General features: G+C 45.3%; 1 protein-coding gene across 1 annotated transcript in view; it reads left to right on the forward strand.

Moving 5' to 3' along the window:
• Nucleotides 1-7,936: 7,936 nt before the first annotated feature.
• LOC108941949 (synaptotagmin-16-like) overlaps nt 7,937-17,043 on the forward strand; it is a 64,370-nt gene continuing 55,263 nt past the window's right edge. The window contains exon 1 of the mRNA XM_018764887.1: nt 7,937-8,039. Within this exon, the coding sequence (XP_018620403.1) occupies nt 8,027-8,039 (13 nt within the window). The 5' untranslated portion in view covers nt 7,937-8,026. The remainder of the gene's footprint in view (nt 8,040-17,043) is intronic.

Consider the following 17,043-nt stretch of genomic DNA (forward strand, 5'->3'; position numbering starts at 1 on the left):
TAAAGACACCTGCACTTGGCTCCAAAATACCTACCTCCTGTCTTTGCGATGACAGAAGTAATTTATTACACACCCAAACTCAGCAGATACATACATTTATTTATTTATTTATTTAGCAAATGCTTTTCTCCAAAGCAACTTCCAATGGATACTATGTAGTGTTATCAGCCCACACACCTTATTCACAAAGGTGAATTACACTACTAGATACATTACTTACAATGGGTTACTCATCCATGAATCAGTGTAACACACATTCTCTGTGTTATTCACACACTGTGGAGGAACCGGAACAGTATGTCTAAGTTTCTACTGTAGGAGGAAACCCACGCATACACGGGGAAAACATGCAAACTCGATACAGACTGAACAAGGATCGAACCCACATCATTTTGTACCAGTCAGGCGCTGTGAGATAGCAGCACTGCTCACTCTACCACCATGCTGCTGGTTAGGAGTGTAATTACTCAAGTATCATGACTCTAGTGTTCTTGTCAAGGTGTACCAACCGCGGACTAAACACCAAGCTAAACTCCATTCAAGATAAAGAGTCGACTCGTCGTCGTATTTTTTGAGACTTTACTGGTGACTCCTTCACCAAGACATGAAATGAAAACTATAACCAAAATACAAAAAAAAATTACAGAAAATCACACACACACACACACACACACATTCTCAGAGCCGCTTGTCCCATACGGGGTCACGGGGGAACCGGAGCCTACCCAGCAACACAGGGCGTAAGGCCGGAGGGGGAGGGGACACACCCAGGACAGGACGCCAGTCCGTCGCAAGGCACCCCAAGCGGGACTCGAACCCCAGACCCACCGGACAGCAGGACTCCGGTCCAACCCACTGCGCCACCGCACCCCCATTACAGAAAATCAATTTACAAAAATAGTCTGTATCAATATTTTACATAACAAAACATTATATACATGTGGCAAACATTAACATAACCATACAGCTTACATGTACATGTTCGTTTGTCAAAAACATTCTTAGAACATAAATTATTCTATATTTTTATAAAATAATTCTTAATATCGTATCTTTAAACTCTAAATAATAAATTCCAGTCACTTACGACATTGATTTCTCAGTCCTTAGCTGTGGATGCGATCAGATTCTTGTGCTGCTGGCCATGTGGCTTCCTTGCCTTTCCTGGTCTGACAACCGGAAGTGATGCGCTCAATTTTGAACGAACTTTATCGACAAAGGAAAATGTTCCAAACCCCAAAAATGAACTAATAATGTCTTCTAAACATGACACTCCCCGCCTGACCTCAGTGAGGTCACTACCCATATGTATACCACAGGTCAACCTAAACATCTTCAGGGAGACGTAAAACAACTTCTGTAATTGGTCTGCGAAATGTCTTCACAGTACCCTGCTCAACCGTTTTAACCTCGACTTGTCTAACATGACCATCGGTTCCAGGAAACGTGGAGCTTATTCTTGCCATAGGCCAACAATTGCATTCGGCCTGCTTGTCTTTGAGCAGGACCACATCTCCAACTTGCAAGTCTTTGCGATGGGTGGTCCATTTTTGTCTGCGCTGTAAATAAGGCAGGTATTCTCTGCGCCATCGTGTCCAGAATTGGTTTGCCAGTGCTTGTACTTGTTTCCACTGTTGAGTGTACATACCCTTCTCCGAGAAGTCACCAAGTGGGGGTGGAGCACCTGATTTCTGGGTGAGAAGCATGGATGGAGAAAGAACCTGAGGGTTGTCCGGGTCTGTAGAAACCGGTACTAGTGGTCGCGCATTCATAATCGCAGCAAATTACGCCTTTAATGTAGAGAGAACTTCGTGGGTGAGGCGGGCATTTAGCAACATAGAGTCCAAGATCCGTCTAGCAACGCCTATCATTCTCTCCCAACTGCCGCCCATATGCGAAGCATGAGGAGGATTAAACTCCCAAACACATCCTTTTTCACTGAGGTATCTTTGTATTCCCGGGTCCAGTTGGCTTTTATCCATTCCAAGTTCTTTGCTTGCGCCAATGAAGTTCGTGCCACAGTTGGACCTCAGCTGCTTAGCTGGTCCTCTGATGGTGAAAAAGCACCTAAGTGCATTTATGCAACTTGATGCATCCATGGACTCTATCAGCTCTATGTGTACTGCTCTAGAACTTAAACAGCTGAACATGATTGCCCATCTTTTACTTTCTGCATGTCCTCCACGGGTCCTCCTAGCAGTAACCATCCACGGACCGAAAACATCTAGTCCAACATAGGTGAATGGAGGGCATATTTGGAGACGCTCTGTAGGTAAGTCTGCCATGTATTGTTCCTCAACTTTACCTCTAAGCTTCCCGCACGTCACACAGTTATGAATGACTGTGTTGATGAACCTTTTGCCACCTAAGATCCAGTACCCTGCTGCTCGTATGGCTCCCTCCGTGAAGTAGCGTCCCTGGTGTTTCACTTGCCCATGGTGATGGCGCGTCAGCAGTAAGGCTGCATGGCTGTTCCTAGGCAAAATCACAGGATGCCTTTCATTAGTTTCTAAGTTCAAATGTTGTAGCCGGCCTCCAATGCGAATCAAGCCATCTGTGATGATTGGGCTAAGCTTTTGGAGACAGCTATCCTTTGGAATGGGCTTTTTAGCATGCAGAGCCACAAGTTCCTTTTGGAAGGCAGATCTTTGTGCACCAATGCCATCCTTTGCACGCACTAACTTTGCCCGATTGTTTGCAGGATTTGGCTATGTGAGTCACGCATGCAATAGCTCTAAGGAGTGAATGAAGACTAGAGAAGCGCTGGAAGCGATCTGAATTGAGTATGTTCTCCATCAGGTGCGTACTGTAAGTTTTTATTTCTGGCCTGATTTCAATGTCCCTTTCCGGTTGTATTAAGTCAAATCTTTCACATGTGTGCTTGCTTTCTCCAGGGGTATTCCGTAGGAATGATGGTCCAAAGAACGAGGTTGTTTGCGCTAGACAAGAGGCGGGCAGGAATCTTGAAATGTGATCCGCTGGATTTTCTTCAGAGGGAACATAGTGCCATTGTTCTGGTTTGGAAGAGTGGCGTATAAGCTGAATCCTGTTGTACACATAGACGCAGAACCTTTTAGTGGTATTATGGATGTATCCGAGTACTACCTTGCTGTCACTGTAGAAATTAATCTTATCAGACTTTACATCTAGCTCCTCTTGGATGAGGTCTGCCAACTCAACAGCTAAAACAGCCGCACAGAGTTCTAGACGTGGGATGGTGGGTTCGGATTTGGGTGTTAACTGTCCTTTAGCCATGACAAATCCGATCTCAGTGTGACCATCTTTTTGAACAGTCTTGAGATATGCAACGGCTCCAATCGTCTTTGTCGAGGCGTCTGAGAACACACTAAGCTCAATGTGCTCATTGTTGCAAAGTGACATGTCCGTATAGGTTCGTGGTATGTGCATCTGCTTGAGATCGTGAAGCGATTCGCGCCATGAGTCCCGTTTTTCTTCTGGGAGAGGAGTGTCCCAATCGAAGAGGTCAGGAGTAAGCTCTCTAAGAAGGGCTCTCACACAGACAGTGACAGGGGCCAGCAGACCTAGAGGGTCAAAAATGCTGTGTACAGTGGATAACACACCACGATGAGTGAAGGGCTTTGGATCTGTTGATACAGGAAAGGTAAAGGTGTCTGTCGATATCTCCCACAGGAGGCCCAAACTGCGCTGGATGGATTGTGTCTCTCCGCTGAGGTCTAAGTCCTTGACAGTTGTTGCACAGTCTTCTGGGGATAAGGCCTTTAAGACATTTTGACTGTTTGTGGTGAACTTGTGAAGGCGAAGGTTTGATTCCGCTAGAGAGGCCTGTGTCCTTTTAAGCAGGTCAATTGCTTCGTGATCAGTTGGTACAGATATGAGACCATCATCGACATAGAAATGTCTTTCCACAAACTGAACCATATCATCGCCATAACGTGGTGCACCTTCTCTAATGGCTCTTTTCAGCCCGTAGATGGCGACAGCAGGCGAAGGGCTATTGCCGAAAACATGAACTTTCATTCGATAGTCAATGATGTTTTTGTTGATATCATTTTCTTCGCACCACAGGAATCTAAGAAAGTTTTGATGGTTTCCGCTTACCTCAAAACAGTAGAACATTTGCTGGATGTCTGCTAACACGGCTACTTTCTCCTTGCGAAAGCGGAGCAGAACACCGATCAACGTGTTGTTTAAATCTGGGCCAGTCAGTAATACATCATTTAGGGAGATTCCTTGGTATTTTGAGCTTGAATCAAACACCACCCTAATCTGGTCGGGCTTCCGAGGATGATATATTCCAAATGTAGGAAGGAACCAGCATTCCTCATTGTCCCTTAGTGGTGGTGCTACTTCAGCATGTCCATTTTGAAAGATTTTGTCCATGAATGCAAAGTACTGTTTCTGCATTACTGGGTTCCGTTTGACCCCTCCGTGAACCGCCACCTTATCGTGGAGGAGGGGTTTGAGTGCCTGAATGAGTCCAGGAGCTATGTTGTCTGGGGCTATATGCCCCTGGTAGGGTCTCCCATGGCAGACAGGTCCTGGATGACAGACGAGACAAAGCGCGGTTCAAAAACCCCTTATGAAGAAAAAATCAAGGCTTTCGTTTACCCTGTCCGGTATGGGGTCACCGGGGCCCCACCCTGGAGCCAGGCCTGGGGGGGGGGGGCTCGCATGCGAGCGCCTGGTGGCCAGGTCTATGCCCATGGGACCTGGCCGGGATCAGCCCGAAGCCATGACATGGAGCCGCTCTTCGGTAGGCTCACCACCTGCCGGAGAAACCGTAAGGGGACGGTGCATTGTGATTTGGGCGGTGGTCGGGGCCGAGTGCCCGGCCGACCCAAACCTCGGGCGCCAACTCTGGTTTTTAGGACTTGGAATGTCACCTCACTGGCGGGGAAGGAGCCTGAGCTGGTGTGGGAAGTTGAGAGATACCGTCTAGATATAGTTAGGCTCACTTCCACTCACAGCTTGGGTTCTGGAACCACTCTTCTCGATCAAGGGTGGACTCTCCACTATTCTGGCGTTGCCCAAGGTGAGAGGCGGCGGGCGGGTGTGGGCTTATTAATAGCCCCCCAGTTCAGCCGCCATATGTTTGAGTCTACCCCGGTGAATGAGAGGGTCGTCTCCCTACGCCTTCGGGTCAGGGAACGGTCTCTCACTGTCGTTTGTGCTTATGCGCCTAGTGGCAGTGTAGAGTACCCGGCCTTTTTAGAGTCCCTGGGGGGCGTGCTGGAAAGCGCTCCCACTGGGGACTCTGTCGTTCTACTGGGGGACTTTAACGCCCACGTGGACAGTGACAGTGACACCTGGAGGGGCGTGACTGGGAGGAACGGCCTCCCTGATCTGAACCCGAGCGGTGAGTTGTTATTGGATTTCTGTGCTAGTCGCGGTTTATCCATAACAAACACCATGTTCATGCATAAGGGTGTCCATCAGTGCACTTGGCACCAGGACACCCTAGGTCGGAGGTCGATGATCGACTTTGTAGTCGTTTCTTCTGACCTTCGGCCATATGTCTTGGACACTCGGGTGAAGAGAGGGGCTGAGCTGTCAACTGATCACCACCTGGTGGTGAGTTGGATTCGATGGCGGGGGAAAAAGCTGGACAGACCTGGCAGGCCCAAACGCATAGTGAGGGTCTGTTGGGAACGTTTGGCGGAGGCCCCTGTCAGAGAGGTCTTCAACTCCCACCTCCGACAGAGCTTCAACCAGGTCCCGAGGGAGGTGGGGGACATTGAGCCTGAATGGACTATGTTCCACGCCTCCATTGTCGGGGCGGCGTTCGGAGCTGCGCCCATAAGGTCTCCGGCGCCTGGTGCGGCGGCAATCCCCGAACACGGTGGTGGACACCGGAGGTAAGGGATGCCGTCAAGCTGAAGAAGGAGTTCTATCGGGCCTGGCTGGCTCATGGGACTCCTGAAGCAGCTGACGGGTACCAGCGGGCCAGACGGAGCGCGGTTGATTCCTGGTTCCCGAGGAGCGAGGAAGTTTGGTGTGCGGTTCAAGAACACCTGCGCCAGAGTGTCCACCGCTACAAACAACAAGCTGACTGTCATCACTGCACCCTGCTTTCCCAACAAGGACAACCAGTGTGGTTGTCCACCCGGGACATCCAGCTCAAACTGCCCTCCAAAGAACTCTGCCCCTGCTGCATTGGACCCTACAAGATCATTCAACACATCACTCCAGTCACTTACTGGTTACAGTTGCCTCCACACTGTTCTATATGCCCCACCTTCCATGTCTCCCTGCTCAGACCCTACAGGACCTTGCTTCTTCAGGCATCCTGAGAAGACCCGACTCCCCCTCCTGTTGAGGTGAATGGGACACTGGCCTATGCCGTCCACACCCTTCTAGATTCCAAGCATCGACATGGGGGCATCTACTACCTCATGGTAGACTGAGAGGGTATGGCCCAGAGAAATGCAGGTGGGTGCCGGTGCGTGACATCTTGATCCGTCCCTCATCGCCAAATTCCATAGGGACCATCGGATCAGCCAGCGCCCCATACCAGAGGTTGCCCCCCTTCCAGAGATCGCAGGGTGGCAAGTGCCACCCGTGCACACGTGGAGGGGGGTACTGTCATGTCCACGTCTGCACCTCAACCAGCAGCACCTGGCACATAGCGTTAATCGAAACACTCAGCTATAAAAACACCTCTCAGCCTCTTCCCTTTTCCTCTTTGATCTCATTCTGACTGCCAATCAACCGACTAGTCACCTGTCCCCGACAACCAGAACACATCTGATCCCTTGGTTCTAAATTAACGATCCTGCACTTGGGTCCAGCCACCCCTGTGTCCCCTGTTCGCCATGACAGGCGGCTGACAGGGATTATAAGAGGGTGACTGCCTGTTCGGGAATGTGTAACATGCTGTTTAGTCGAATGCCATTTATGCTCTAATTTACGACATTCTAACTTTACAACACGAGTTGATTCATTGGACCACAGCGAGTTTCTTATAGTTCTAATAATTGCTTTTGGTGGAGCCACAGAATCTAAAGTGAATTTTGTCACAGAATTATATTCAAAAGCCGTATGATCTGTATCTATGCTCATTCCAAAATTATAAATACTACTATAGCTGAAGGTGGGATTGGAATCTGCATTCTGTGGATCCAAAGGCAGCAGCTGTAACCACTGTGCTACCAGCTGCCTACTGAATTTTGTGCTTAATTAGAACACAGCTGTGGCTAGAATTGAAACTAGTGGGGACCTAGAAGCACACAACCACAGTCACTATGCATTCCCATATTCATTCTGCCAGCAGGCAAGAAAGGTGGTGTGTGAGAGAGAGGGGCACCATTCACACACACATTTTCTGAACCACATGTCCTATAGGGGGTAGCAGGGAATCAGAGCCTACTGGGCAAATCAGGAGGGGGAGGGGACACACCCAGGATGGGACACCAGTGAGTCCATCACAGGCACCCCAAGCGGGACTCAAACCCCAGACCCACAGGAGAGCAAGACCCAGTCCAACTCACTGCGCCACCACACTCCTCTCAGAGACTATTCACTGGTTCCTCAACTTATGAGCACAAGTTGGATCAAGTCACTACGTCATAATTTAAGCGGAAGAATATGTACTATCCCTCCGTATATTAATAGTTTAAGTTCTGTAGAAACTTAAAGTTGTAACAAAAACATTAATACTTCCTTGAAACAGGTAAAATAAACTACTCAGTATACTATCAAAGAGTGTGAAAAAATTGAATTAATATTTCAGTTACGAATACCTTTCTTCAGCATTGTGATGTATCAAAAGAGACTGGGTAGTAATGCATTGGCGCAACTTGCAAAATTGTACATGGTATATACTATATTAGAGAACTGGCAGAGCTGTAGACTGGTACTGCTATACTGGACTACCGACTGAAGGTGGCGCAGTGAATGTGCAAGAGGAACCGAGTGCGGCTGGTCGGAGAGAGTTCGGGTGCAGAGGGAGCGGGTCTGCTGCGGTTGTCGTAGAGAGTCGCCACTGCTGCACCCCAGCGCTTTACTGCAAAGATCCCTTCCATCCCTCACCCTTGGGCGTTTCGACATGGCTTCGGACAGTGAGTGACTGTATCATTGAGTGACTGTATCTGGCTCTGCTGCTTGTCGTTTTCATTTTTAAACTTGTGTAAATCATACTTAAGACGTACAGCATGCCATTGACATCGTGCGCGCAGTCGGGATTTGCGGATTGCCTCGGTTATCCCGTGAGGAGTTTGTGTTACTAATTCCACCACATAGAATTTACACTATACACACACATATATATACACATGCATGTATTATATATATACAGTGGAAAATTTTCTCACACACGTCTGTTTTCATGACAAAACGCAATGATACGGGTTTTTCTTTGCCTTGATGATTTTCAAGATTATTTTTTAAATATGAGCCTGCAGCCGCGTTGATATTCAGTCTGTTTTCACTATTAAATGGTAAGAAAATCATATCCCACACTACGCAAAATAAAAAAGATTTTTTTATGTACACAAGGTGCAACAAAAACAGTCTTGCTAGGATATCACGGCTATTTGTAAGAAAAGTTCGTGTTGACGTAGCTCCATTCTGTGTTAGACAAGCCGTCGGAGAAGAGCTCTGCTTGGGGTTTGTTCCAGGCCTCTGCGTCTGGCTTCGAGACAGTCGCGTGCACGCGTTCTGCTCTCCTGTTGGAGGGGGCGTCCATCCAGGCATGTGAATATTTACCTGAAATAATGATTGAGAACAAGCGTTTATTCATAATAAATCATGTATTAAAATATGATAGACAAGCACAATTTCCTATGAATATATTATATTCTAAAGTATGTTGTTGGCATTATTTCCATCCATGCATAAAGTACCGTTTGTTTTGATACTTTAATTAATTGTAGGTGACATTTTTCGTCCGGTCCAGTGGCAGGAACTCATAATTTTTCCATGACTAATAATAGTAATTTGACCGACTTGCAGCCGGAATTGGGCTAACGGATCGAATTATCCCGTTAAGTGTGGGGATAGGTTTTGACAAAAGGGTTTGCATCTAATTCTAAGCATCATGTTTGAAAAGCAATCTTGTAGTGGTCCTGGATTCAATAAACCGATTATTTTTTCAAATGTCTTTTTTTATAAAGAAACGTTTGACAGGGACCAGCATGAGTCAGACATTTTTTTTTCATTTAGCTGATGATTTCCCCCACAGTAACTTGCAACGTTAAACTGCTATTTGCAGTAATTTTACCCATAGATACAGCGAGGTGGTTCTTAATTCCATTGATACATTTAAGTTTGATACTCTGCTGAAAGGTACTACAGCAGGAGGTGTGATTTACACTCGTATCTTTGGAGTCCAAAGTTGTAACCTCTTTGTACCATCCCTTTAAATGAAACATTCATACTTTTATTGTTAAAGTAGTTGCAAAGCAAATCAGAGACTTTAATTTCAGTTTCAACTTCAGTTTTTCAGTTCTAACTTCAATTTTGACTAGGTTTTGATGAGGTCGTATCTGTCTGTTTGAGTTTGTTGTGTAACAGTTTGGGATAATTGGGATAGCTGGTTCTGCTGTTTTTGGATCCAAAAGTCACAGGTTTGAAGCTTTTCTACTGCTTTACTGCCCTTAAACAAGGTACTTACCCTGAATTGCTCCGGTAAAAATTACCCAGCTGTATAAATGGGTAAATAATTGTAGGTATAGCTTAACATTGTAAGTTGCTTTGGAGAAAAGATGTTGTGGCTGTCAGTATTTACACTGCTTTGAATCAAGTTGTGATAGGTCGTCATGCTTGTTAGTATGTACTGCACTATGTGGGAGCTTGTCATTATGTCGCTGTTTTTTTAGCACTTTTACCCAGAGTGGCCGATGGCTTGGATTTATGGGAGCAATTCTGGTTAAGCAATTCCCCACACCTGGGACTTCAGTTCATGAGTCAATTTCCTCAAAATCCTCCTTTTGCCGGAGGTCAGTACAACAATATTAATTGATTTTGTAAAGAATGAAACAAAATATATTAGATTGCATGAGACATCCAGCTAATCAATTAATTGTGATGTCAGGTCAACACACACACACACTTTCTGAACCGCTTGTCCCATTTGGGGTCGCGGGGAGCCAGAGCCTAACCGGTAACACAGGGCATAAGGCTGGAGGGGGAGGGGACACACCCAGGACAGGATGCCCGTCTGTCGCAAGGCACCCCAAGCGGAACTTGAACCCCAGACCCACCAGAAAGCAGGACCTGGTCCAACCCACTGTGCCACCGCGCCCCCTTCTCAGGTCAACAGATCAGTTTAAATCTACAAAAAATGAAACCTTCAATATTTGCTAAATGAAATCTTTAATTAAATGTAACCCCTTTGCTCTCACTCTAATCCAAGTTGTTGCCCATAGCCCATGTTGTGATCTTGGGTCTCCTACTATCACACTGTCCGTTTGTATTGAAACCACTTCCCATAAATTTTCACTATTACTATCCAGAGGGTATATCTTAGCATGTGGTACCCTAAAATAAGGTTATATGATTTAAGCCTGGGGTGTGGTGGTGCAGTGGGTTTGGTTGGGTCCTCCTCTTTGGCAGGTCATGGGTTTGAGTCCCACTTGGGGTGCCTTGCAATGGACTGGCATCCCATCCTGGGTGTCTTTCCTCCAGCTTTGCACTCTGTGTTGCCAGGTTAGGCTCCAGTTTTCTGTGACCCCACCTAGGATAAGCAGTTTCAGCCATATGTGTGGGTTTAACCTTAACACTAATATGAACAGACATAGCAGTGAATCCTAAAAGATGACTATCTGTGTCATCACAGGTGTGGGTTGAAGACTTCTTTTGGTTGCTCATTGCCTTATTGTTTTATTTGTTGTCATTCATAAAGAAATGTGACAGAAGATTCATCAGCTCATATAACTTGCACCACTTATGGAGTCTTACAGGTTTTGTGCTCATGCTTGCCCTCATTACAAGCCATTTTCAAACAGCAGCTCTATTATGAACATCATGGTTTTTGAAATTGGCTCATAGAGGTGTTTAAACTATAGCTTCCTTATTTGAGGATGGTCTCTTCTTGCTGGTGAGTTTCAGCTTGGTAGTATTTCTGTGGTTTTGTTTTTCTTTCTTTAATTTATTCAGACATTTATTCACTACATACTTTATAACATCTTATTAAGGTGCTGGTATAGCAGGTTGCATTGGTGCCTTACAGCTTATGAGCTATGGGTTTGAATCCATTTAAGTTTACACTTAGCTGGCACTTCTCTCCAAAGGGACTTACAATGTTAAGGTATTTACAATTATTTATCCATTTATACAGTGGAGTTTTTTTTTTTTCCCCCTGTAGCAATTTAGGGTAAGTACCTTGCTCAATGGTACTACAGCCAGAAGTGGAAATTGAACCTGCAACCTTTGGGTCTAAAAGCAGTAGCACTAACCACTATGCTACCAGCTATCACAAAAATGTACCTCAATTTACATATCCCATACATGTAAATATTATTTTTAATTTTAGCCAACACATTTTTTTTTACACAGGAACCAATTATATTTTGAGCAAAAGAAATAATAGTAAACTGACCTCTGTTAATGGATAAATCTGAATTTGTTGCACATGAGTAAGGGACACCAACAGACACCTGAACACGTTTGCTGGCTATAATACATACACCTGGTTACAATAAACACCTAGTTGCCGTGACTCCCCGTCTTCATATTTAAAACCCCCACTTGAAGTCTGAGAAGATGGTTACTGATGTGGAGTGTTAAGGCGCTGAAAGTTCCGAAAGCTGGCAAATAGAACCAGTTATGAACTGAATTGAATTGCATTGAATTGAATTGGGGATGTGTGGTGGCACAGTGGGTTGGACCAGCGCCTCCTTTCCTGTGGGACTGGGGTTCAAGTCCCTCTTGGGGTGCCTTGTGATGGACTGGTGTCCCACCCTGGGTGTGTCCCTAGCCCCACACCCTGTGTTGCTAGGCTCTGGCTCTCCACAGTGCTGTATGGGACAAGCAGTTCAGACAGTGTGTGTGAATTGAACTGAAGACTTTATTGTAATCCTGTTCAAAATTATAATGATATTCCCTGAGTTCTTCAGACATAAAACAACAACAATATAAAATGCAACCACTTAAGTATGAAAAATAAACAAATTTAACAAAATAATACAGAAAACAGTATGACAGGCAATAAAACAAAGTTTTGAGGTGCATGTGCAATTCCATGTATTATGTGTGTATTCGGGGGGTAAATCAGGCAGTATTCAGCTGCTTTATAGCTCTAGGGAAGAAGCTGTTTTTCATCCTAGTGGTATGTAAGTGAATTGTCCTGTTTCTCCTGCCAGAGGGAAGCAGTTTAAAGAGACAGTGTGCAGAGTGAGTGGAGTCCCTGATCATTTTGGAGGTTGTGCTCTGACGTCTAGACAAAGAAATGTTTTCGACTGCCGGTAGCTGTGTGCCAATGATATTTTGAGCCATCTGGTTGACCCGTTGCAGAACCTTCTGGTTTTATCTTGTGCAGCTGGCATACTATGCTGTAATGCAGTATGCCAGTAAACTCTCCACTGTACATAGTAGAAATTCACATCCTGGCGCAGTCTCGCGCTCCTCAGTCTTCTCAAGAAATAAACTCATTGTTGTACCTTTTCAATTACAGTATTTCCAATTACAGGGATTCATAATGGTGTGTGTAAGCTTAATCATCTGCACCTGGGAATTATTTAGCTCAGGAACCAAAGATAGCTTAGAACATCTGAAAAGCCGAGGTATAATTCCTATTGAGCTACAAGAGGCATCCGTAATGTTTTTGAGTAAGTGGAGACTGCACATCTAGAGAGGTTTGAACCCAAATGTGCAATTAGAAAATAGCTTCTATTAGTGTGCTGATCATTTTAAAAAGCCTGAGTTGCTTCAGTGTGTATGTGGAAAACACCCCTTTCCATTCTTTGACTTCACCAGTACAAAAAGTCCTGAAATCAGTCTGATTTTTTTGTTGTGTGTTTAACATTAAACACACCACTGTTTGTACAATATATGTATAATAGCAACAGCAATGATAATAATGATAATAATACAGTCTTCTTTTTTTTCTTGTTGAGTAGTGTTTCCTCACGATGACACCTGAGGAGGCTGGCCATGATACATTTACATTTGCATTTATTCATTTAGCAGACACTTTTGTCTAAAGCGACGTACATCTCAGCGAAAGTACAATTTCTGCATTACATTAAGAGAAAGAGACATAGCTGCAGATATGTGACTCAAGTAAACTTAGTTTGTTACCTACCACTTGCTGCACCGAGGTTCATTGTTCAAGTAGGTGCATAAAACACACGGTAGACAAATCCTGATACCCTCGCAAAAACAGTGCCGCAGTAGTGGCTGATGAAAGGCTTTATCTGGTGAAGATCTGGTGATGATACCAATACTCCTTGTTGAAGGAAGCTGTTGAATGCATGCCGGACGAGGCATGCCTATGTTAACCGGGACGTCAAGTTATTATAACTTACCTACAATGTTATAAATAGCTGTAAATTGACATAGAAGATTTTTATTCTAGAATGCCTGAGGTGGTGGGCAGTCATTGGCACTTGGATCATGTAACAGTGACCACTTGGCAGACATGGGGGAGTGTTCTAAGCATTTATTTCAGTGCTTGGTACTCAGACATAAGGGGGATGGAAAATGGTTGGTGCTGGGGCTTCACAGGTACTTTGGTTAAGTTGGTGGTTTGTCCTTTGTCTCGTAGCCATTCACACTTGCACTTTCTCTGGTCCTGGATGCTGTTCTCCCTACTCTTAGAAAAAGGGGTTAAACAAGGTGAATGATTAGGTACAGTAGCGTGTCGATCCTTCCTCCTCAATGCCCCTGCTTGCTGCAAAACATGCATGCCATACTCCTCCACTGCCAGAAACAAGCGCACCCCTGACTATGCAGCCTGGCCCCATCCCCAGCCCATCAGGAGAGGAAATCCAGGACTGCCACCTTTGCTCCTGGCCACTGAGTGATCTGGAACTGGAAGGGCTGCAGAGCCAGGTATCAGCAAGTGATGCGGGGATTTGACTGCCTTTGGACCCAAAGGTCGCAGGTTTGATCCTTGCCTCTGCCTGTAGTTACTCTTGAGTAAGGTACTTACCCTGAATTGCTCCAGTAAAAAAAAAAAAAATACCCAGCTGTATAAATGGATAAATGAGTGTAAGCTTGTAATAACTGTGATCTTAACATTGTAAGTTGCTTTTGAGAAAAGCGTCAACTAAATTAATAAATGTAAATGATTAGTATCTTTTGTAGACTGCAACCGCTGAAAGGGAGTGTGGTCCATGCAGAGGCAGAACTCCCATCCCAGGAGATAGTAGCAAAGGGTAAGAACTGCACCAGCTTCTGGCTGCTGTGCAGCAGTGGGCAGCACACCTGTCCAACCCCTGGACCATGTTTTGACACATCTGTCTGCAGGAGAAGGGGAAGAGAGAAGTCAGGACATGCTAAGATCTGTCCCCCACACAACCTTTCCTTAATTACGTAGAAGGCAGTCTGGCACTCCTCCGTCCACTGGACTGGGCCCCTTGTCAGGTGAGGTCCGGCAGGGACCTTGCCGGTGGGACTGTAAAACCACCCGAAGGTGGGCCAGGTGCTGTGGCCAGTCAGGTCTCTAGATAATAGCATCATCCAGATAGGCCGCAGTATACCCAGCACGTGGCTTGAGGAACTTGTCCATGAGCCATTGGAATAATGACAGCGTGCACAGATGCAGCAGCCTTTCACGAGCTTAAGGTATTGTTGCCATTATTATGTCATACGTCTAAAATGGCTAGTAGGAGCACTCAGTCTATGAAAAAAACCACCTACAATGGACAGACTATGCTGGAAATCGGTAGCTCGCTCACACGCTACCAAATTGCTCCATTAACTAAAGGAGAGTGGCACTGCCTCGGCTTGCTGCACGAACCAGTCCCTGTGCCTGACCGCTGCAGCAGCCTGCCAGAAGAGGCATCCAGTGTGCTGTGAGAGAAAGCAGATGCGGGGCAAATGTGGAGGTATTTATGCAAAGCTGAAGGCTAACCCTGCCAGACCTGTGCTCCCGTACATTCTACTTGCTAATGTATGCTCACTAGAAATGAAGATAGATTTCATTTGCCTACAAAGAACAATCCACCATGAAGTGGAGGAGTTGTATTTATACTGTATCTTTGTGGAAATGTGGTTAAATGACAACATTCTGGATGCAGCAATTCAACTGGACAGGCTAACCTCCATGAGAGCAGACAGAGCGGCATCACTCTTTGGTAAGAAATGGGAGTGGGCTTGTGCATTTACATCAACAAAAAATGGTGTGATATGGTAGTCCTCAAATACTGTTCATCGTTGTAAAGTACCAGCCTTATTATCTGCCAAGGGAGTTTACTGTGGGTTTTATTGTGGCTCTATACTTGTGTCTGAGCACTAACGTGTCAGTGGCACTAAGTGAAATGTGCCATTAATGAGCAGCAGACATCAGACCCTGAAAACATAATCCATCATTTTTGTCATTGCTGGAGATTTCAATAATACCAATATAAAAACTGCTACCAAAGATCCAACAGCACGTAACTTTTGCAAGCATTCCCTGCCCCCATTTAGGATACTTAGATCACATCTCTGTTATACTAATCCTAGCATACATACCACTTCTGAAACTCACCAAACTAGTTAAGAAACTGATCAGGATCTAGCCTGAGGGGGCTACCTCAGCTCTGATGGACTGCTCTGAGCACATAGACTGGGGTGTGTTCAGAGAAGTAGCCTCTAACAGCCAGCACACAAACATTTACGTTTACATTTATTTATTTAGCAGATGCTTTTGTTCAAACCATCGTACATCTCAGCAAAAGTACAATTTATGCATTACATTAAGAGAAAGAGACATAGCTGCAGGCATGTGATTCAAGTAAACCTAGTTTGTTACCTACCACTCGCAGCATTGAGGTTCATCGTTCAAGTAGGTGCATAAAACACAGGATAGAAAAATCCTGATACCCTGCTACCACAGTGACTGCCTACATCAGCAAATGCACTGAAGATGTTACTGTTGTGTATTGAGTGTTGTATAAATTCAAGGGTAAGTGTTAATAGTAACGTGGGTTAGAGTTTGGTTGGCCAGGTGATACTGTATGTACAAAGTGAAGGAGACTTGTTTCTTGCATGTGGTTCAGTAAAGAAAGAAAGAGAAAACATAATCCATCATGTCTTATCTTTATTTATGTTCGAGTATTATGAATACTCCAGCAAAACACGACAGTTGGCGACAAGGATTTTTCAGATATTGTACTGAAGTTTCTCCTGTTTTTTTTTTTTTTTTGTGGATGGACATTTTCTTTCCTGGGAAAAGTGTGACAGATACGCTCAGATGGAGAGGGGGAAGTACAATACAGACCAGTAAGTGAAATAAGAAATATGGCTGGATAAGTCAGACTAATTGGTGCATTTGACAGTGCTACAGATGATTGTACAATGTACTGTGAACTAATCAAACAGTATTTCAAAGCCAGTGGCATTGCCGATGACAAGTGAGTGTTGGTAATGTTAAGTTCAATGGGAGGAAAAACTTATGGATTGCTGAGGAGTCTCACTGCCCCCACAAAACCTGCAGACCTCAGCTTTGATACATACATACACATACATTTTCAGAACCGCTCATCCCATACGGGGTCGCGGGGAACCAGAGCCTAACCCGGCAACTCAGGGCATAAGGCCGGAGGGGGAGAGGACACACCCAGGACGGGACGCCAGTCCGTCGCAAGGCACCCCAAGCGGGACTCGAACCCTAGACCTACTGGAGAGCAGGACCCACTGTGCCACTGCGCCACCACACCCCCCCACTCAGCTTTGATAATAGTGTGCAAACATTGCAGGACCATTTAACACCAAAACTTCTACTTATAGCGGAACATTTTTGGTTTCAGAAATGTAACTAAAACAAGGGAGAGTCTATCGCAGCTTATGTGGCTGAATTAAAGAAGCTGTCAGAACACTGTCAGTTTGGAGATGGACTGAATGATGCGCTGGGAGTATCCAGAAAAGATTGCTTACGGAGTTGGATCTCACATTCAAACGTGCAGTTGAAGTTGCTGT

The sequence above is a fragment of the Scleropages formosus genome, chromosome 21 (assembly GCF_900964775.1).
Source record: "Scleropages formosus chromosome 21, fSclFor1.1, whole genome shotgun sequence".
Classification (NCBI taxonomy): domain Eukaryota; kingdom Metazoa; phylum Chordata; class Actinopteri; order Osteoglossiformes; family Osteoglossidae; genus Scleropages; species Scleropages formosus.